Genomic DNA, 22494 nt, shown 5'->3' with positions numbered 1-22494 from the left:
TGTGTATGTATGTATCTCTGTGTGTGTCTGTGTGTGTGTCTGTGTGTATGTGTGTGTCTCTGTGTGTGTCTGTGTGTGTCTCTGTGGGTGTGTGCACCTGTTGATTATTAGGGAGCTAAGCCCAGGTTATTGTACATTCTGGATAAGTACCTTACTATCAAGCTACACCCTAACCCTCCAAGAATGTTTTATTTAAGATATGCTAACTTTTTATTTCTTGTCTTAGGTGTTATAGAATACATCGTAAAAGTGTTTACTGTTTGGAATCTATTAACCTTTTATCTGTAGCCAAAAACATTATTAACTTTTTATAACTTCCATGAGAAGAATACATATTCCCCCTTTAAGGTACATGAAATTACATTCATTTCTTCAACCTGCTGCTCCATGGTTTGAAGTGCTTCCCGCCTTTTAAATACTGCTTGCCTTTAATGCATTTCTGACTAGCGTGTCAAAATCTGAAGTGTTTTCAGCTTTAAAAAGTCTATTTTTTAAAATCTAATTTTCTTTGTTTTTCTGAAAGTTTCTTCTTGTATTCATTACTGCTGTGTTATTTGGTACATAAGGATTTATATATTTAGAATCTTTGGGGGCTCCTGCATGCACGTGTACATTTTTGCATATGCACCCCACTCATGCATGATTTGTTTGTTTTGAGACGGTCTTGCTCTGTAGCCCAGGCTGGCCTCATGCTCATGACTATCCGCCTACTTCACCCTCCCAAGAAGTGAATCTTGTTTCTGGATGGAATTTTACATTGCTGTAAAGTAATCCTTTATACCTTCTTTTATTTATGTTTCAGAGCTACTAGGAATATGAGGGCTTAACTAGCCAAGCACCCTTCTGCCAGCCATTCCTAAGACAGTCCTGCTATACCCAACCCCCAGGGATGCCTAATTATCCTGTTCTCTGCTTCCTGGTGGTAGTAATGTAAGCTGCAGGAGAAGGGAGAGACAGAGAAGAGGCAGATAGAGCACACAGGGAAGGAGGAAGGAGTTCTCACTGAGGCAGAAGGACAGGTATACGGTGAGGTAGCCATCCAGAGGCAGCAGCAACCACGAGCACTAACATGTATCCTTCCTCAGACTCCCTGCAATGGCTGGGCAGTGCTGTGGAAGGCACCACAATAGCTCAGGCGAGAACCCAATTGCTGAGACAGCTGGGCTTGCTTTATAGTTCATTAGACCAACACCTAGGAGGTCTAGCTCTGACATTTAAGTTTTCTGGCTTTGGCCAAGTCACATCACACCAGTAATCTCCAAGTTAATACATCTGAAAAATCAGAACGAAGTTGTTACAGTTAATCGTTAGCGAGGTTTTAAAAGTTGCCTGTGGAACTATCTAGAACAGGCATTAGATGCAACGCAGTTAATAAATTCTAGTTAAATAAAGTCTCTGGGGCCACCATTTTGAGAGTCATTACTCCACAGATTCTTTAAACATCAACCAGGGACAAGTAGAAACTGGGGAACCACATGTCAACACACATGGGGTGAAAGAGGATGCGTTGGGGAGGTGACAAGAGATGAAGGGGCTCAGCCGAAAGAGTAAATATGCAGAGTCACATCATCTACGACAGTATGACATCACGGCACCGACTAAGCCTTTCTCACATTGTTGCTATGGGTAGAACAATTTAGATCGAAACTCACTCTGTACCCTAGGGACACAGCATCTTAGAACACCAAGTCCAAACCCACACTGGCACAGAGAGGACAGGCCAGAAAGAAGAGGCTATGCAACATGAAAGAAGTCTCACAGTCTCTCCATGGGCTCTGGCTCCATGGGCAGTCTTTGTGACCTTAGAGTCCCAGCCTGAAAAAAAGTGGAGGGAACTACCTGTTCTGCTGGTGGGCAGGGTGGGAGAATTTCCTGCCTGAGCCTAGGAAAGACAGATTTTCAACAGGGAAGGGGAGTCACTCTTACATACTGCAAGGGCAGTGATGGATCTGCATGAATGAGTCGTGCGGAAGCCAGGACGGAAATCCCAATTCTAAGTCAGAGGGGAACATATCACCTGAGATGTCTGACTGTGGCAAATACTCCCTCCTGGAAGATTACCATGGGTGGTGTGTGTGTGTGTGTGTGTGTGTGTGTGTGTGTGTGTAAGAGAGAGAGAGAATAAGTGTGTATGTGTACATGACTGTATCTCCCTGTGTTTGAGTGCATTGCACGTGTGTTTCTCTGTGTCTGTGTTTTTATGTATGTATGTCTGTGTGTATGAGCATGTGTATTCCTCTCTCTGTGTGTGCATTGTGCTATTAGGCAAATGAGTGCTAAGGAAGAAATCTGAGAAGAAAGGAACAGTGGAGAAACTCTAGAGTAAGCTCCAGGCTTAGGCTGGCAGACTTTTCTAAGATCATTTGCAAAAACTCAAAGGTGAGATGCAGTTAGCAATAACTTACCTTGCCAGCCTCCCACGGGGGCTGTGAAAATTAATTAACCTTCACAGAGTGCTTTGCACCTTGGGGATGATGGTGCCACGTGAAAGAAAGCTTTGGCACTTGGCACCATGGGGGGTCCAGTTAGCAGCATGCCCAGCCAAGCTCTTGCCACAGACACAGCCATGTCAAAACAGGTCAGACTACTGTGCTCCTGTGCTCTCTCCTCAGCCTTCTCTGGAGGGTCTCAGGGCTCTGGGAAGGTCTCTGAAGCCATTTAGTCCAAGAGTAGCCATTCTTCTTGGCAAGGGTGTACAAAACCATCCAAAGACTAAACAACGTCTTGATGACCCTCCCCATATAGCTCCCCAACCCCCACCACAGCATGAGGGCCTTCAGCTGGAGAACTCTTAAGGAAAAAAATAAAAAGGAAGCATGTCCGGCTACAGCCAGCTTTGTGACTGGAGACTCACCACTGCCCCCTACTGTCTTTGTCTGGCAACTGCAGTCTCTGGACAGCAAACAAAAAAAATCTGGTTACAATTTTTTTGTTTTGTTTTGTTTTGTTTTGTTTTGTTTCATGGCTCTTTGAGGTTGGACTCTCTGAGTGTATTAGAGTACAGATGAATGAAAGGAAACTGTAAGAGTAAGAAAGTTCTGTGAAGAGGTGAGATTGACAGTGCACTTTAAGATAGACGGATATCTTCTTACTGATTCTGCTACCTGTATAAACCACCCCTGTAGCATTCTTCCATCCCCAAAGGCAAGCCACTTTTCAAGGGTCAGGTTTTCAAATTGCAGTTGTGGTCAGCATAGAGCACAGGCACTTTGCTCACCAAGAAATGCCAACAATGTATCGCTGCCTCAGATCATATTATGCCCATAAAACTCATGCATTTGGTTAACCTGGGCATCACCAAGAATCCCCTGCCTCAACCTATGCACATGACCAAAGCTGCAGATTAGAAGGGGATCCTGGAATACAGCTCTTGTGGGTTAACAAAAAGAAGCTAGCAGTCTCTGGGGGGCATGGAATGATAAAGCTATCCTGAGTTGCATGGATTCAGACAGATCTTTTTTTTTTGGCACGTGAGCACGTGTGTGTGTGTATGTGTGTGTGTGTGTGTGTGTGTGTGTGTGTATGCCCTCTGGAAGAAAAAACTGGAGTAGCATGTCTCAAAGTGTGGTCTGCAGTCTATCTGTCTCACAGCCACCTGGCACCCTCATTCCCAGGGCCATCCCAGAGACTTGCAGGTTTATACCCCTCTGGGGGAGGATTTGGGGACTTGTGATTCACTGTATGTTCTCTGCAGATTCCAACACAAGCCATCATTTGACAGTCACCAGCTGAGGCCCTCCAGAAGGCAGGGAGCACGTGCGGCATGTAAGGGACACCTGCCACGTACAAAACACTTTGTTATTCTATTCGGAGTCAAGGCCAAGGACACGATGCCTTCCCTCCCCAGCTAGTTTCCCTGTTTCTAGAGCTCCGTGCCAGGGAATACGGTAACTAGGTGATGACTGATGGATGCTCCAACAGGATGTCTGTCCTGCTGTGTAATAAGCTGTCCCTGTCATGTCCCTTTTCTGAAGTCGAAGGAAGCCGCTCTGGGCAGGAAAGGCTTGAATACTGGCTGTGTGGGGCTATAATTAAAGGACAAATGGCACACAGAAACTACCAATGGCTTTAAATGGGCAAGATTGAGTCTGGGCAGATGAGGAACTGAGGCAGACACGGAGCCCATCAAAGACGAGTGTGGTCTTCTATAAACACAGATCAGGAAGCCAGGCAAGTATTTCTGGGCCATGGGACTCTAGGAATGGAGTCTGAGCCAGGCTGACAGGTCAGCCTTGCTGGGCTCTGATCTTCAGCCTGAAGCTTCAGGCCCTCTGCAAGCAAAACATGACATATTTTCACCCCAGTTTTTAAAAGAAAATAAAAAAACCCAGACATCCAACTCTTACACACAGTCGAGTGAGCTGAACCCGTCCGAGGTGGGAGCCTGGCGTCATTATGGTTTACAACCTCAATGTGAATCCAAGCAAGGCACGTAACTCCATCACCCCACGCCACTCAGACACTGCCAGCTTCTTTTTTGTTTCCAGAAAATGATGAGTGCCGGGTACCCTTTCCATAGCAAAATCTTCCTAATTCTGGCAGTTGGAAAGTCTTCCACACATGTAACAGTCTATAGCTCCTGCTATGGTGTGGGTATAAAATTTCTCTACAGGCTTATGGGTTTGAAACCTTGATCCCCAGCTACTACTAGCACTGAAGGTCCTTTAGGAGGTGAGGTCTCAGGGGAAATGGTAGAAAAGTGAGTCTTGGATTATCGTCTCACTTGTTTTAGCACTCTCTCTCTCTCTCTCTCTCTCTCTAGCCTCTCCATTCCATACATGTGAGTGCCTGCTTGTGTGCACATGTGTGTGTGCGTGCGTGCGTGCGTGCGTGCTTGTGTGCGTGCACGTGCCGGCTTCCTGATCTACTGAGACGTGAATAAGCCATCACACTTCCTCAGAGACATCCTCAGCCATTCTTTCCCAGCAATGGACTGTACACCCTCCAACTGTGAGCCAAAAACAGTCCTTCCTCCCTCCCTAAGTCAACTGCTTTTTGGCAGGTAACTGATATACCCCTTAAGCTAGCATGCATAGCTCACATGCATTCTAGCAGATGCTCACATGCACAGGGTGGGGGAGGGAGGGGGAGGAGAGAAAGAGAGAGAGAGAGAGAGAGAGAGAGAGAGAGAGAGAGAGAGCAGCGAGGTACTGAGGAACACCCACATCCTCAGAGAGAAGCGAGGCCCAGAGGGAGCAGTTCTCACTGAACACTGGGCAGAGGCCCTGGGCTCTTGCATTTGGCTTTGTTTTTCACCTGGCCTTGTGGGACTGAGGCTACTTCCCAATGGACATGCAAACACAGTAGAAAGAGATCAATGCTCTCAGATATGTCTCCTCTTAGTTCAACTATATCCATGGCAACAAGGGGAGGCAGGCCCCAGCTCTTTCTGACACTCCCAGCACACTCTGGGCTTGGTCTGTGATGTCAAGATGTCAATGGTTTTCCAGCTATCCGTCTTTCAGGGGCATCCTCTCCCTCCCACCACCTGGGAACGGACATGAGGTGGCAAGGGCTTTTCCCACTTACTGCAGCAAACCTGCAGCCCAAGGTTCCCAGTCCAGCCCAGGGAGCTGAGAACAGGGAGCAGAGTGCGTGCCTCAACCAACCAAAGGAAGACCACACCCACATTCCCTTGGAAGTCAACCCTCCATTTTCTCTGGGTCCCACAGGAGGAAGAAGCAAGCTGTGTAGCCTGCAGAGAGAAGCAGCAGACACTGTCTGTCTGTGGCCACCCTGCCCAGAGCTCCAGTCGGGGCTTCCTGCTCAGCGGTGGGCAGATTTCTTCTGAATCTGCCTGGTCAGAGTGACCACATGTCCACTCCTTAGAGATGGCAACTAACTCAGAGCCTGGAACAGAGGAAGCCCTAATTAAATGTCGCCCAGTGGTAACACACAGGGGTCACACAGCAGCCAAGACTTGTTCCTGCCACTTCCAGCCTCTGTGACAAGTGTCACACCTGTCCTGAGAGGGACTCTGGCAGAGCTGGAGACTCTGGCAGCTCAGCAGGACACACCATTCCCAGGATGCTCTGCTTCCATCCTGCAGTCTAAAGCCTTTCTCTCTGAGCCTACTTCCTTCCCTGCAGCTTGGCTGCCTCCTCACCTGACAAACGTGAAGCCTCACCTTGTGTGTTATTTGCAGAGAGACCATTTAAGAGCTCAACACCCCATTTCCAGTTTCTCATTTGCTTTCTGAGCTGCCAGGGTTATGGAGCACATGGTACCTTATAGACCATCTGGCCTACTGACAAGGCGTGACCAAATCTTTTAATAGAATAAATGAGACTTTTATAAGCCTCTAATAGAAAATCTCATTGTCCCATGAAACATAAGCATGAGCTAGCTTATAGAAACTTAGCTTTCAGTTGTATATATAAATCAGTGTGCAAAGACTGCAACGAAAAGCATTTCTTCTTTCTGGTAGGTCACACTCACAAAGGGTTTGAAAGAAACACTCTCCCCGTTCACATATGTTGTCAACAAACAGTCCATGCACAGAGAGGGAAAGCAAGTAGCTTGGAGTCACACAGCTTGTACATGGCCAGAGAGTAAGAACTCTAGTTCTTCCTCTTTCCTGTGTGGGTGTTCTACTCCCTACTACCTGCCAGTCTGGTTCTGCAGTCAGAGGGGCAGTCCCATTGGATGAGACTGGCAGAGAGCACACAGCACCACCCTGCAGTGCTGGCCATGAACAGTCTCAGCCAGCAGGTCTATGGACAGAGGAAGGCCCAGAAGGGATGGGATGGTTTTGAACATGCAGCCAAGAGTGGCCTTGACTCTCACCTCAAGAATGTTAAACATAATTACTAAATTAGAGTCTGAGTATTTCCTGAGGCCACTCTCAGATGGACTTGAGGTTACAAAGCTCCGAGGTGTGGCAGGGATTGCCTTCCTTTGCAGGTGTGGGGTCAACAGATGCTTATGTCTGTGAGCACAAGCCAGGCAGGCCAGCGGCCTCTCCATTCAGGTAGAAAGACCGCCTTCCTGTCTTTGCTTTGGCTCCACTGAACCAAGCCATCGGTGTTGGGGAAAGGAGGGGAAACTAATCCTTATTCCCCAGTTTCCAGATGTGAAAACAGAGGCTCAAAGAGGCCAAGAGATTCCAGCAGGGTAACAGAGCCAGCCGGTTGCCAATCCCCGAAGGACTCACCCCAGATGTCCTGACTCCCAGCCCCAGCTTCTGAGGTTTACACACAGTGCTCATGGCATGGCATCAAGATACAGACTCACGATGCGGCATCTGGAATACACTTCACTTTCTCCTTCAGTCAGACAAATTCCCAAACTGACCAAGATATGGTGACTGACAGTTATATTTTTTTGACATTCATGGTGTTTAGACACAAGTGTGATTCCACTGGCACCTCCAACTCTTGTTAGATGGATACTATACCACATTCCTTGCAGATAAGGAAGCTGAGGTTCAGAGATGTTAAGCAACTTGGTGTATGTTGCACAGCTAGTTAACAAGTGTCAGAACCAAGATCCAAGCTGCTTTCTGTCTGATTCTAAGTTTCCTTCCCATCCCTTCCTTCCTTCACACTTTGTGGGCTGCCCTAAAATGCTATTAACAATCTTCTGGCCACTGGGTATCCTTCTGCATGACTTAAACTCAACAAAGCAGGCAGAGTTCTAATGTTTTCCCTACACATAGTTCTTCTTTGGTGGTTATTTTGAGAGTTAGATTGGGAAGGCACAAGATAAAAAAGTGTGGCATAGTATGTAGACTCCAATCTACCCAGTAACATACACTCAAACAAGGGGCCCATGGACTTGTAACTCTGGAAAGAAGCATGTCACTGGACAGGCACTCTGCAGAACTGCCCAGAAAGAGAGACAGCTCACTGGGGAGTCACAGAAAATGTGAGCCAGTCTGGGCCTGAACACGAGCATGCAGGGGGCATGAGGTGTTTTATGAGGGAACATTCCAGATCTGACTGCTCTTGCCTTGGGTTTCAGCCTCTCCTTAGGGTGACTGACCACCCTTTATCACACCACAGACAAGTCCACATTCCCAAATACCAGCTCACTGTGTAAATACATGTAAGATGACCAGGAGAAGCCAGGGCAGCACCCTGAGCAAAGGCTAGTTCATTGGAGGAGCTCCACCTCCACAGGCTGCTTCTGATCTGATCTATTTGCCCATGTGGACATTGGTCCAGATTGGCAGCAGTTCCTTAGGAGTCGTGGCTCTGTCTTCTGATACACCATAGCAGCAAAGAGGCTACCAAGAGGGGAGGCTACACTGGGCAGGATGGCCCTTACAGACATAGGACTTCTACAAAGCGAGGGATGCTGGGAATTGAGAGAAGCCCATAACGCTAGGGCTTAACTGTGTACAGGCAGGCAGGCTGTTCTCCCTTCCTGTCCAAGGCTCTAGGTTAACTACCTCTGAATTCTGTCTCTGACACTTACAAGCTGTGTGTTCTTAGGCATGTTACTTTCCGAACCTTATTTCTCATCTGTAAATGTGGGTAATATTTGAGCATCCCCATCAAACGAGCTAATGTACATAAAGTATTTAGAATAGCTTCTAGCAAACAGAAGGTGCTTAATAAGGGTGAGCTGGGACTGAGAAGTAGTTCCATGCTATACCATGCCAGTCATAGTGCTCTGACCCCCTTTGGGACATCATGACAAAGAAGCATACTATAGTGAACCTACAGAAAAGACAGGAGAGAGCGCACGGCCCACATGGGCGGAGATGGACACCTACTTCCTGAGGGCACACTCCAGTTCATTCTTCTGCTCATGGGCTTCTTGGAGCTGAGCGAAGATTGTGGTGAGGAGGTCTTCGAAGTTGGACAGCAGGTGAGGCTCATCCTTCTTCAGTTGCAGCCACAGCTGCCTGACGTCACTTTCACTGTCAGGGAAGGGAGAACCATTAACAGGGAGTGGGTAAGTGAGACTCCTGGAGGAAACATGGGGGTTCCAGATGAGGGAGCAGACAGCTGGAAACATCATTGTCACCACCTTAGATCACTGGAGTTTATGGCCCAGAGTGTTTTCTGCATACTGACGGTCTCCCTTTATCCCCACTATAACCTGGGAGGTAGACGCAGCATGCTAGGAACGTTCCCTGGTACTATGCCAGAGTGCGCCAGCAGCCTGACTCCTGTGCCGATCTCTCAGTCTGCTGCTTCCTTCCTCTGTGATGCTCCTATTGGACTTGCACGCATGGCAACGCACTTGCCAGCATCTCAATACTGCCAGGAGTTTGGAGGCACTTGGGGAGGGCCAACACTGAGATGCTGGAGAGAGATGGTCGCCTCTGGGAGGATATCACTGTTGAGGTATGTTAGACATGCTGTTTTATGGATGGTAGAATGTGCTTCTCGATGCTGGGAAGGGAGGCAAATATGCAGCAGCACTCCACTGGAGCCTGGTGGCACTGGGAGGACTGGCGGGAGGGAAAGGAAGGGAAAGGGAGAGTCTGAAGGACGCGGAGACGCAGACAGTGGCAAGCCAGACTCAGGGGTGTGCAGGTACAAAGTGACAGGTCACGAGAATCACCCAGAACCCACACCTACAGGAGCAACAGAGAGTCAGGCCATAATGACCTTTGTCACTGAGAGGAGAATGGAGAGTCACGCTCGAAAGTCTACAGACATAACTGAAGTACGTCAAACACAAATCTGACTCACTCACCCCTACACTAAATCCTACAGGCAATATGATCAGAGGGCAAGGCCAGGGACTCCCTCAGTAAAGAAGAAAATTCTGGTCATTGTAAACACTGTATTTCAGAAGCTTTGCTCAGAAGTGATGTTGTGTCAGGTCATGCCAATATTGCCCTTCCTCATGGCATAGACATGACTCTCTTGCACCCAACAGAAGCAACCACTGCTGGCAGAATCCACTCACTTCCTTCCCCTCCTTCCCCCTCTCCTCCCCCCTCTTTCTCCCCCTTTCTTTCCTTTACAACCTTTCTTGCTTCTAGCCCATTCAAACATCTACCTATTCATTGAGGCCATCCAATCGATTACCCATCTCATCTATTCATCAGTCCTCCATCCATGCCTTCCTGGCCATGATAGCCTGAAAACTTTCAGGCAAAATCAATCTCCCTTCCCTTTAGCTGTTTTTATCAGGCCACAGCAACAGAAAAGTAACAGAGACAGGTCAAGTCTTTCAACTCTCGACGAAATGTCATAGCTCGCTAATTGGCAAAATCATTCCACCAGATCTCCCAAGAAAAGCTGTGGGTCTGGATGCCCACTTCTGGAAGCTACCCCTTGTGGAACCACCAAGCAGTATAGGTTAGAGAGGTACAAGGCGGTCAACCAGTCCATCTCTCTGCTTCTAGAAAAAAACCCACAACCCTCTGTTGAGCAATAGACCGCTTGGAAGCCATTCCAACCTGCTGTGCTTGTCTGTGGTTCTGTAATGAACAGGTCCCCCAGGCTGCAGGGTGAGCCCACATTAGTGAAGATGGGGACCTTGCCAGCTTCTGTGTTGGTCTTCGCATGCTATTCTAGAAGCCATCTTCCAGACAAATTATCTTAGTTCAACACAGGCATTTGTCATGTCCCTCACTGTGACATCCAGTGAGCACTGACCTGAGACCCCTTCAAGAAAGTGGCTGACAGTCCCTGCCATTTCTGACAGTGGCCTGTTCTTGGCACTCCCTTCTCCCTTCTCTTCTTGCAGCAGGAGGCTTCATGGAGTCCCTGGCAGTGGTATCTGGCTCTGGACTCTTGTCCTCAGTGAAGCTGAGTCACAAGTGTGACTAATGAGCTTTCCCAGTGACTGACTGTCTCTCCCATCTCTATCCTGAGCATTGTCCTGGGCCTATTCATAGCTGCTATTCCTGCCCTGCTGCTGGTGGCAAGTTTCACTTCCTATCCACTAACCTCCTCCACCAGCAGACCCTCTCCGGGATCTTGGCCTGGCTCCTTCTTCCCTGACATATTCTCTTGCCAGCTGTTCTTAACTGTGTTGTGGTCAAGGTTCTTCTCTGATGATCTTGCAGGATCACTTTCAACCTTGACCCCTTTGACTCTTCAATCATTAAACCATTCTCACTTGTTGGAGTTTGGGGAAAATGGCCCCCATAGGCTCACATAGAGTGGTACTACTAGGTACTATTAGGAGGTGTGGCTTTGTTAGAGGAGGTACGTGACCAGGGAGTGGGCTTTTAGGTCTCAGAAGCTCAAGCCAGTTCTCCTCCTATGGATGGAGATGTAGAACTCTCAGCTCCTTCTCCGGTGTCATGTCTGCCTGCATACCACCATGTTTCCGGCAATGACAATGACGGACTAACCTCTGAACTGTAAGCCACCCCAATTAAGTATTATTTTTCTTTGTGTGAGTTTCCATGGTTATCATGTCTCTTCATGCCAATAGAAAACCTAAGACACCATCTTTCATGACCACACATCCAAGCCGCCTCCGATGAGGGGCATCCTTTACAGGGTAAGCAGATTCAAGGTCGGAGATGAGGAGAATGAACAGCAGGAAGTGAGGACAGTGGAGAGCATGGGAGACAGTGAGTAGGACAGTGTGGTGCTCAGTGTGACTTACTCTTCCAGAACTTTCTGGGCTCCAAGTCTGTCCATCAGCATCTGAAACTGATCTTCCTCATCTTGGTCCACGTCTCCCACACCCTCCTCCCCTCTCGACTGATACACTTTCTCCTCTTGGAGCCGGCCCGCCTGCTGGTCAGCATCCTCCTCTCTTTGGCTGTTCTGACTGAAGAAGAAGTGACCTAGGACAGTAGAGAGCAAGGACATAAGTGAGACATCCTCAGCCCAGGGAGGACCTGGCTTCCTCCTTTTATGGGATTTAATCGAGGTTTGCCCTGGAGAAGCAAACGGGGTTCCCTCTATAGCATGGACACTGAGTCTGCAGTTTGTGTTCTTTGATTTGCATTCTGATAGAGATGTCCGAGCCTGGAGACTGTGGCTGGGAAGTAAGATGGCTCCTTAATCAATCTCTGTAAAGGAAGTCGAGCATGTATCTTTGGAGGATGTAGCTCAGTGGTAGAGCACTTGCCTAACATAAGCAGGGCCCTGGGCTCAACCATTACTACTATCAAAGAATAACAATAAAAGGAGAAGAAGAGCGTGTCTTTTCTGCTTCTGTGATAAGCAGAAAGGCCGTTCCCTTCAATACTTGCCAGCAGCCCGCCTTGGCATCCCCATTAACAATGCCACCTCGCCCGTACAGGCAACTTTCTCTGTATTGACGCTGGCTGGCACAACAGCAACCTGCCCTATCCCCTCAAGTCAAGAGCAAGTTCCAGGGAAGGGTCAGGAAAGGCATCTGATATGTTTAAGGAAATCACACCGTCCTTTACAGGTGGCAGATAGATGGGAAAATTAGCCTACTGGTTCACCTCATCTGAGAGTAGGCTCTGTATTCGTTAGCACGTGCTCAGGCCTTAGTTCTCCTTCCTGCTTGTGACCTTGACAATGACAGTGCTATTCAAACCTAGAAATTTCTCTGACAGTTGCTGCCTCTAAACGCAAGAGACTCTAAACTCAAAACAACCCAGCAGGACTTACGCTGCACTGTCCAGTTAACGCACACTTTTGCTTTCTTATTTTGTCTCTCAAAGCAGGAAAGGGGCTGAAAATCCTGACACGGATTACTGCTGATGCCAACCCTGTCTGAGCTCCCATGTGGGAGCTCTAGCAGAGACAGTCCATGGGCACAGGGGATCCCATGGTACAAACAGTCAAGGTGGGCACACGAGAAGAGCCCAATAATCTACTCCCCCCACAATCCTTGGGCTCTGCACCTACAAAGGGAAATCAGTAAAGCTCTGGAGACCGTCCAAACATGTTGAAGGGAACAGGAAGCCACATTACACAGCTGCAGAGAGACTCCCAGCCCTGGGTCCCCAGCACCCACCAGAACTTACTAAATCCAGTGGTGAACTCTTCTGGGGTCAGAAAGCCATTGCCGTCAGCATCCAGAGCATCAAACACATCTTCCAGTTCTTCCAGACTTAGGGGCAACTCCTTATGTAGCCTCTGAAAACAATCCAGACTGCATCTGTCCACATGTTGATGGTCGCGGGGGCCTACACCTTGCTGTATCCTCTTCCTTACCATACTGGTGCAGAGATCCCTTGTTGGGAGCCAACTAATGCACCCAACAATTTTCTATGTGATTTATAAAGAAGCCTATGCGTGTGTGTATCTGTTAGCATTTTATTCTCATAATACCCCCTTGAGGGAGATACTACTATTCCGATTTTAAAGATGAAGTTTAAAGGCAAATTGTCAGCTCCAGGGTCATATGGCCAAAAAGTCAAACCCAGCTCTGACTTCAAAACAGGCACCCTGGGCACTGTCAAGGACCAGTGCTATCCAGGACTGACTAGCTCCAGGTAAATGCCTAGAGGATGCGATGTCCTGAAGCTACGTGAGACCATAGATGAGAAGGCTCAGACACAAAACCTGGCATCTGAAAACCACTCCAGCAAAGTAGGAGGGTGGGTAAGGCCTGGTGGCACAGGGCTGGAATCCTAGCCACTAGAGAGGTTGAGGTAGGAGGATCCCAAGTTCAAGGCCAGTCTGGGTAACTTGCTGAGACTGTTTCAAAATAAAAAGTAAAGACATGGCTGAGGATATAGTTGAACGGTAAAGAATGTTCATAGCATGCACAAGGACCCAGGTTTGACCCCTGGTAACCTCTCCACCCCACCCCCCAAATTAAAAAGTAGTAGGAAAGGACAGAGACAGGGAGATACAGGTTCACAGAGCCACCATGACAGGCCAGGTTGGTGGCACTGCTTCCTGGTCTTTTCCTTTGTGTACCCTCTTTCCTGAGCCATGTTGGCTCCTCAATGTGTAGGTCTTCCTTAATGAAGGCCCCAGCACTACTCTTATAAGTAGTTATAGACATGTTTTGTTCCCCCCCCCCCCACAGTGTCCCACAATTGCCCCTGTTGGCTCTGATTTGAATGTGAAATGTCTCCCACACACTCATGAGGATTAAACCCTTGGTCCTTCAGGTAATGATGCTGTTTTAGGGGGTTGTAGGATCCAGCTGGTGGAGGTAGGTCACCTGGGAGGGCCTTGGGGGTTTAAAGCCTGCACTCACTGACAGCATGAGGGATGAGGTAGCTGAGCTGTTGACACTTCCCTCTGGCTTCTGTCTGTCTGGCGTGAAATGGCCCCAGGCCAAAGCAAGAGTCCTCCTGTACCTAACAATCCATCTCCAAGTGAGGATCCCCAAGAGACTTGTTACCTCTCAGCTGGCTTGCCTCCTTCCCCAGGAACCCGAGGGCCAGCAGCACAAGCTACCCCTGCGCAAGTGACAGACATGCACAGCATGCACAGGACTTTGTAGGAAGGAAAGTGGACGCACATGTGGTCGCTCGGAATCTGCAGGTGTGACAGCCTGTGACACACCTGCAGGGAGCACTGGGCTCATGATCTTTTAGCTGATGAGCCATAAAGCCTCATTTGGCTGTGCACTAATGTCGGCATTTAGGACACATTACCAAGTGGGAAGAGAGGCTGATGGGAAAGCCATTTGGAAGAACTGAATTAAATATGAATGGGTTTCTCAAGAAAGGAAGGAGAGGGAAGTGTGTGCAAAGACTCTGGAAGCTCAGCTGCATAGCAGCTGTGGCAAGAACCACGGGGGGTGGGGGTGGGAGTGGAGAATTCAGGGTAGGGGAGCGTTGATTTTGCAAGCAGGGTGCATATCCGCTCCATTAGAAATGAAAGACATCCCCCCTGGAGGTGGGATGAAATTTCCCTAGCTCCCAACAACTGGATCCCAGTGCTTTCTTTGGGATTAGATTTCTTCCTTCTCCAGTCAGCTTCAGCTTGCTGGATCTGGCAGAAAAGTGATAGTTTCCTTTATACTTAAGCTGGAAAGATGAGGAAGGAAACACCAAGGTCAGCAGGACCCTCAAAGCTGCCTTCTACCTGCTACACCTATATACAAAGAGCACACAGGCATGAGACCAAGTTTTGTCAGTAGTGTGAACCCACGGAGGATTGGTCAGACTCAGGCTCCGCCATTGTCCTGAAGCACACGGTCACACAGTTTCCCACATGCCCAAGTGACACTCACATTGGAAAAGAAGCTAGAGCAGAGATGTCTTCAAGGCCAGATGTGCACACACCCTTTGGACACCCACAGCTGTCTGATCATACCTGGTTTTTGCCTGTGCTTTGGATCAGCTATTCTGAGCATCCCTGGGCGAGCTGAGGCCACACCTGTCTGTCCCATGGTGTGCTGTCATGTGCTTGGCTTTAGTAGATTGCTCGGTATGGATCAGGCCTTATCAACCTCTGGGAATGAACCATTTCACTCTCGGGAGCAGCTGAGAGGGTGGGGGAACAAGGTAGGAGTGTCCAGTGCATGCCACTCCTAATGCCAAACCTGGTCATTGCCTAGTTTTGTACGGCCAGAGAAATAATAATTTTTTTTCCACTTTAAAGGGGCTGGGAAATGATCAAAGAGTCACACTGACACACAAGAAATTACATAAAGTTGAAAAGTCATTTCATAAGTGACTTTTTTTGTAGTTTCATACTTTTGCAATTTTGAAGTATTTGAACCCATGGGCTTAGAGATGGTGGGCAAATGCTCTAATACTGATCTACATCCCCAGAACCCTTCTAATTTTATTTCTGAGCCAAGATCTCACTGAGTTACCCACTGCTCTGAACCAAAAGTTCTTCTGCCTCAATCTCCTAGGTAGCTGAGTTTACAGGCATGTGTCGCCACACTCATTTAGGTAGGTTTACGTGGTGTTAGAGATTAAAGCTGGGGCCTCATGAATGCTAGCTAGACAAGCACTCTATCATCTGAGCCCCAGCCACCTGTGTTATACTTAGTCCATCATGTTACTGTCACCAGGTCTTAGGGTGTCACAGAGTCAGGGAAGGCAAAGAATCCAACGGAGGGCATGGGCTGAGCAAGAAATGAACAGACACCAGGCTCCCCACACAGTCTGTACTGACAACCCCTCCAGAGCAAAGATGGGGAGATCTTTTCTGGGAAGAGGCTACTCACTCCTTTCAGGTAGCCCATGCACAGCAACTGGTGGAGAACCCTCTCACCTGCATATCTGTCCTGGCAATGAAGCCCTTGCCCTCGGAATCACAGGTCTGGAAGAATTCTTGTGCTTTCGTCCACATGACACTTTGGTCTGGCACCTCCGCCTCCAGCCTCTCTGTGTGGTCCAGCTTCTCCACAAAGGTTCCACTTCCCTGCTTCCCGTGACCAGGTATCTGGCAGCTGGAGTCCTCTCTTCCATTGGGGGTGGCCATCAGACCTGTAGATTTCTTTGTTATTTTCAGAACCTGACCAGGGGAGACGGGAAACAGAAGAGTGTGATGATGGTGGAGCAGGACAGAAAAAGAGCAGGAGGGGAGAAAATCGAGGTGCAGAGCTGGTCGCTGGCATGTCCTGACATCTCTTAGCAACCAACTCCTAGTTATCAGCGCTCAGGATCAGTGTGATCTGCAGTGAAAGCTGATAGATCAGCCAGTCCATCAAATGAGAGAATTCAGAGCGAAGGGAAGAAACACATGGAGACTGAAAAGAGGCAGGCTTAAAAACACCCGCAACACTGAAGGAGACGGATGGATAGACAAGGAGGCAGGCTAACAGGACGCCCTACAAACTCTGAACCTAAAAACCACACACAACACGGAGGAGACAGATGGATACACAAATTGTAGTGTGTAAATACAACAGAAGCACAACTAGGGCATGAACTGGATCTTGAGTAACAAGCAGGGATACATTTCAAAATAATCACACAAACACAGGAAACCGAGGAAGAATACACGCCACACACTTCCACTTACATAAACTTGTTTATACTTGTTGTCCAACTTTATGACTGCACTTGATCACGTTTATGGAAAATGGAGGCAGCCATAATAGGAAGATGTTGTAGGGTGTGGAGGGGTAAGAAACAGGCAAGGGGACAGACGAATACGATCATGGCCTTCACTTCATGAGAGTGACATCTGAATCCATGGCAGACTCAGATTCATTTACTTATTCCTTGATCCACAATGGTCTCTCAGTATCCCTGAACCATTGCCCCGGATTCCTCACTGTACCCAAAACTCTCTGAGAGCTCAAGGTTCTTGTATAAAATGGGGTTGTATTTATACAAAATATATATGTACAGTACCACACATTTACTTAGAGACAGGGCCTCACAGTGTAACCCAAGTTGACCTCATATTCGGAATTCTCCTGCCTCGGTCTCCCATGTGCTGGGATCACAGATGTGTATCACCACACATGTATCCTACCGTATGCCATGTAGACATGGCTTATAATACCTGTTACAGTGTAAGTGTTAGGCTAACAGTCCTTACACTGCATCGTCTGGAGGGAAAACAATGAGAAAAGTTCACACCTATGCAGCAAACACCTATTCTTCAATACTTCCCAGGTTTAGCTGGATGGAGATCCCCCACATATGGAACACCGATTTCATTCATGTGCATATACACACACACACACACGCACACGCATGTATGCATGCATGTATGTATGTATATATGTATGAGTATGTAGGTATGTATATGCACACAGCTATGTCAAAACTTATCAAGGTACAGACTTCAAAGGCATGTAGCTTACTGTATGTCAATAACTCAGTGAGTGTATTGAGAAGAAAGAGGGGAAGAAAATGAGAAATTATTGTTCTGTTGGGGCCACAGCCTTCTTCTGTCTCCTCCGGCCTAAATAATACAGCCTAGTCTACTGTGTGCATATATGTATATATAATCTTATGTGTATGGTTGCCTTGTCTGTCTGTACACTACATGTGTGCAGTACCCATAGAGGCCAGAAGAGGGCACTGGATTCCCTGAAACTGAAGTTACAGATGGTTGTGAGGGGCCATGTGAGCACTGAGAGCCAAATGTGGGTCCTCTGACAAAGCAGCTGGTGCTGTGGACCACTAGCCACGCCCCCACTAGTCTATTGTATTTAACTGAAAACCCTGAGTCTTCCTTTGACATTCAATTCTGTCAAAAAGAACAAAAAAGCAGGTGAAAATTAAACAATTTCCCTGTGGAAACTTCCAGAATGTGCAGTCCCTAACCCAGTGGTTCTCAACCTTCCTAATGCTGTGACTCTTTAATACAGCTCCTCATAATGTAGCAACCCCAAACCATAAAATGATTGTATTGTTACTTCATAACTAATCTTGCTACTGTTATGAATTGTATTGAATATCTGATATGCAGGATATCTGATATATGACCCCCCCAAAGGGATCGTGACCCACAGGTAGAGAACCACTGCCCTAAGCACACAGAAGCAGGGCTGAGGTTCCGCAGATGGCCACGTATCTACTGGCATCCAGCCTTCTCTCCCCTCCCCTGAAGCCCCTGCACAGTTTATGTGGGTTTTCCAAGGGCAATGGGGGGACTCAATAACAGAAGCAAAGCGTAACCCTGTCCTGAGCTCAGCTATCTCCCGCACGGATGGAGCCCAAGGAAGCATTAGCCTTGGGGATAGACAGGGTTCTTGTCTTCCCGATTTTCCGTTGGAGGAGTTGGTGAGGGAGCTCAATAGGTAAATGCACTTGCCAGGTGAGTCTGATGACTGGAGTTCAAGTCCCTGAGCCCAAGTAAAGGTGACAGGGGAACACCGACTCCACAAACCTGTCCTCTGACCTCCACACTCATACAGTGGCATGTGTACACACACACACGTGCACACAAAACTAATACATTTTTTAAATTGAAAGACTTTTTTTATTAGACCAAGAGACAATACAGTTACAACAAAGATAGGCTAAATTCCACCCTCTCTTCCAGCCTCCCTTCCTCTTCTCTCTCTCTCTCCCTCTCTTCTTTCTTTCTTCCTGGCTAGAGACCAAACCCAGGGCCTTGCCCATGCTAACTAAGCACACCCTATCACTGAGTTGATTCCCTCAGCAGAACATACTTTGTACCTGCCTGCAGCTGAGTTTCCAAACCATTCTTTTCCTCCAGAATAATTCCCTGTAAACACGTCACATGCAGATGAAAATTATCCAATCCTTGAACATTTCTAGGAAGATTTCCCAGTTACCCAGAGTAATTTTAGCAGCTTATGTGTGCAATCAGAAAGTTTGTAGATCAAACCTAAATCTCTCCTGAGGGGTTAAAGTGAATGTCTTCCCTAATCTGGCTTCAGCTGATATTTCTCTCAACACTTTACCTGCTGCCAACTTGAAGGCAGCCACTAAATCACACTGATTCCTCTGGAAGCCCTTCTGTAGCAAGCAGCTAGGAGATCAAAGCCCAGAGTATCCCTGAGAGCCATTCAAATCTCCTGAAGTATCCAGGTTTCAGGAGGAGGAGAATCTCACGTGCAGTGGGACCCCAATTTCCCAATGACAGCCTCAGAGTTGGCAGGTCTGAAGGTGGGCAACTCTTGCCAGATGACACACCACACCACACACACACCCTGCTCTTTTGCTAGGGAGAGAATGAAGTGTGAAGTGGTCATCACACTTGAGCTTCTGGGAGGTGACACAGCGGAGTGGGAAGAGCCAAGCTGCCCTAGGTCCTGCCTCCATTGCTGCCTAGCTGTATGACAGTCAATGAGTTAGGTGGCATCTTCATGGTCTCTTTTCACATCTGTAAAATGCAGGAGACGGGGCAGGCAGAGCTGGGAAGAAAAACTACCCTCAAAGAGAGAGAAGAGATTGCCTACACATGGGCTTGAGTTTGTCTGGAGGACTCCACAAGCTGATCTTTCATCAGTGTCCTCCACAGCTATCTCTATGCTACTACATGACCAGAAGTAGCTGGTATCATTACTATTATTGTTGTTGAAATCAAACTGGCTTCCTCCTCCTCAATTGTATTTCCTTCCAAAAGGCAAACATATATATGTATATCTATACATATACATATATGTATGTGTAATGTCGTATCAATAATAACCGTTCTGTTGCTGGGATGAAATGTCATGACCAAGGCAACTTACAGACGGGGGAGTTCATTTTCACTTACAATCTCAGAGGGATAAGAATCCATCACGGTGGGGAGGCACAGTAGCAAGAGGCGGGCATGGCAGCCAGAGCCAGAAGCTGAGAGCTCAGATCTTAAACTGCAAGCAAGCACACAGCTGAGAGAGAAAACCAGAAGTGGGGAAGGTTTGTCAATCTCAAAGTGATGGATCTCCTCCAGCAGGGCTGTGCTTCCTAAACCTCCCGAACATATATATTTGTGTGTGTGTGTGTGTGTGTGTGTGTGTGTATCTGTACATATATATCTGTATGTAAGTGAGATACATAGAGAGAGATAAATGATAGACAGACAGATATGTATCTTTATCTGCTTGCTCTCCATCCCCTAACTAAAGAGGAAAAGAGAGCAAACATATGAAGATACAAAAAGAATTCAAGATTGATTAAGTAACACAGACTCTCCAGCTGGACAGAACACGGTGCAGTGACCTCAGACCACCACCACCGGGAAGGGACAAGCCCCTGTGAGGGTCAGGTGTGTGCCTTTGATAAAGACCATCTTCCCCCAGGCAAGCTGCTGTAGCTTTGTGCAATCCTCCAGTCAGCATCCTTTCTCCTCAAATTAAGTCCAATTTCCATGTTCTAGCCTCCAGGGAGACAGGGAACAGCTGTCTTACCTCTATAAAATAATTCTTCCAGGTTCGGACAGCTGTTCTTAAACACCCCCTGTGCGCTCCCCCTGATCTATTATAAAATACATTAAAGGCCCTTGCTAATGGCTTCAGGTCTTACCAAGATGGCTGCTATTCACCCTAATTCCTGTAATAATTAGTGGTTGTAAACCACTTTGAAGATAAAAGGCATTTTATAAGAGCTAAGTCCTATTATGACTAGCTTCCTAATACCTCCTCCCCAATGCTGATGAGCACATCAAAGCCAAATGCAGTCCCAGTAAGCTATCTGCTGCTTAATTAGATGTGTTTCAAGGCGGCTGGTATATATTAAAGAAACTGCTGCAAAATTTATCAACATTAGAAGAGTGGTTGCTTTCTTCCTAATGTGAACAAGCTCTTTTCAAAGGCTGTCAGAGCTGATGCCTGCAAGACAGGAGCTCGGAGAGGCCTGAGTGCTAATGTAGACTCCAGGTCGACGAGGGAAAGGTGCACTCAGCTTCTGTCTTTGCATAACATCTTGTCAGCAGGGTTCTACACATGCCACCTTTTGATTTTGTAAACATGCTCTGATGTAAGCAAGAAAAGGCACACGCTCTCTGCTTCACAGACGAAGACCACGCATACGATCATGGCTTCACAGGGATTTACAACAGCGTGGTGGAGCTGAGAAAGGTTAAGGTCCCACACCAATAATAATGGATTGATGCTCAACTCAGGTACCCTGAAACATGTGTGCACTATTGCTGGGTTCCTGGGTGCTCTCACTGCCTGAACCTGTGCTTCTTATAAACCAGACTCAGGCTACTAGAGATATGTGGTCCATAGAGACAGAGCCAAGAGTGCCTTAAGTTTCCTCAACAGTTCTAAATAGCTTTCAGTCAGTGACTGACCTGTGTGTGAGGGCCAGACCCCTTGTCTCCACGGGGGTAAGGCAGAGTTGTGAGTTATACTCCCAAACACCTAACAGGACCAAAGACCGGAACTTTGTCCCAGTTCTTACTTTCCTTTCTTCCCTTTTGTTGCCTGCTCCGTTCCCTCTTACTGGGGCTCTCCTGGGCTCCTTCCCTCTCCAAAGCACCCCCATGTAAAGATCCCTCTCAGGCTGGGGTCCTCGAGCTCCATGCCAGGATAACTCCTCTGCCTCAACACTCAGGTACATTTTACATATTTTCTGTGGAACCCATGCTCCCAGATTCTCTCAGCTCCAAATCTTCCTTTCCAAGCTTCTGACCTTCAGTGACCTTTGTTCAGCCCTATGCCTTCAGTCCTGGGTCTGAGTTCTCAGAGCCTCTGTTTTCTCTTGTGATATCCCAACTGTTTCTGAAGGAAGTCATCACATCTCTCTCCCGAGCCATGCAAATATCATCAAACCAGGCCTGCACCATGGAAGATGGAGAGAGGAATTTAGAAGCACTGTTTCCTTGGTGATCTTCCACTGTAGCAAGGGAATGAGACACACATAGGGGGGTAGAGGATGTGATGAGAGCCACATGTGTGTATGATGAAACCCCCCAAGGAGCTACCCCCAAATGAAGCTGCTCCCCAATAATTCTCCACACAATTTAACTCTGGCTTGGGTCATTTACCTCTCCCTATCTATCTATCATCTATCTGTGAAGTAGAGGATAGCAGGTATGTGTCATGGCACATGGCATAAGTAACAGGGCAACTTGCAGGGGCTGTTTCTTCTTCTGCCGTGTAGTTCACAGTGACTAACACCAGATGCCAGGCAGCTCTCATTGACCTAACTTGGATCAGAAGGTATAATCGAATGTTTAAGAAAAGTCGGCTGTCGTGGAGATCATCCAAATGGGTAGTGGCAGACTGTGGGTTTAAACCTGTGTCCTCTTTAAAAATCTTGATATCTCTCTCTCTCTCTCTCTCTCTCTCTCTCTCTCTCTCTCTCTCTCT

The 22494-nt window shown here is 47.6% G+C and overlaps 1 protein-coding gene across 1 annotated transcript in view; it reads right to left on the bottom strand.

The window, feature by feature from the left end:
- The window catches only part of Cracr2a (calcium release activated channel regulator 2A), an 88198-nt gene that overhangs the window by 49402 nt on the left and 16302 nt on the right, over positions 1 to 22494 (bottom strand). Inside the window, exons 2-5 of the mRNA XM_028754489.1 lie at positions 16035 to 16277; positions 12869 to 12980; positions 11527 to 11710; positions 8720 to 8866 (exon numbers count right to left, since the gene is read on the bottom strand). Of these exons, the coding sequence (XP_028610322.1) occupies positions 8720 to 8866; positions 11527 to 11710; positions 12869 to 12980; positions 16035 to 16277 (686 nt within the window). The remainder of the gene's footprint in view (positions 1 to 8719; positions 8867 to 11526; positions 11711 to 12868; positions 12981 to 16034; positions 16278 to 22494) is intronic.

Source organism: Grammomys surdaster, unplaced genomic scaffold (genome assembly GCF_004785775.1).
Source record: "Grammomys surdaster isolate TR1022 unplaced genomic scaffold, NIH_TR_1.0 126013, whole genome shotgun sequence".
NCBI lineage: Eukaryota > Metazoa > Chordata > Mammalia > Rodentia > Muridae > Grammomys > Grammomys surdaster.
The sequence above is the reverse complement of the archived record's forward strand: the minus strand, read 5'-3'. Positions and strand labels throughout refer to the sequence as shown.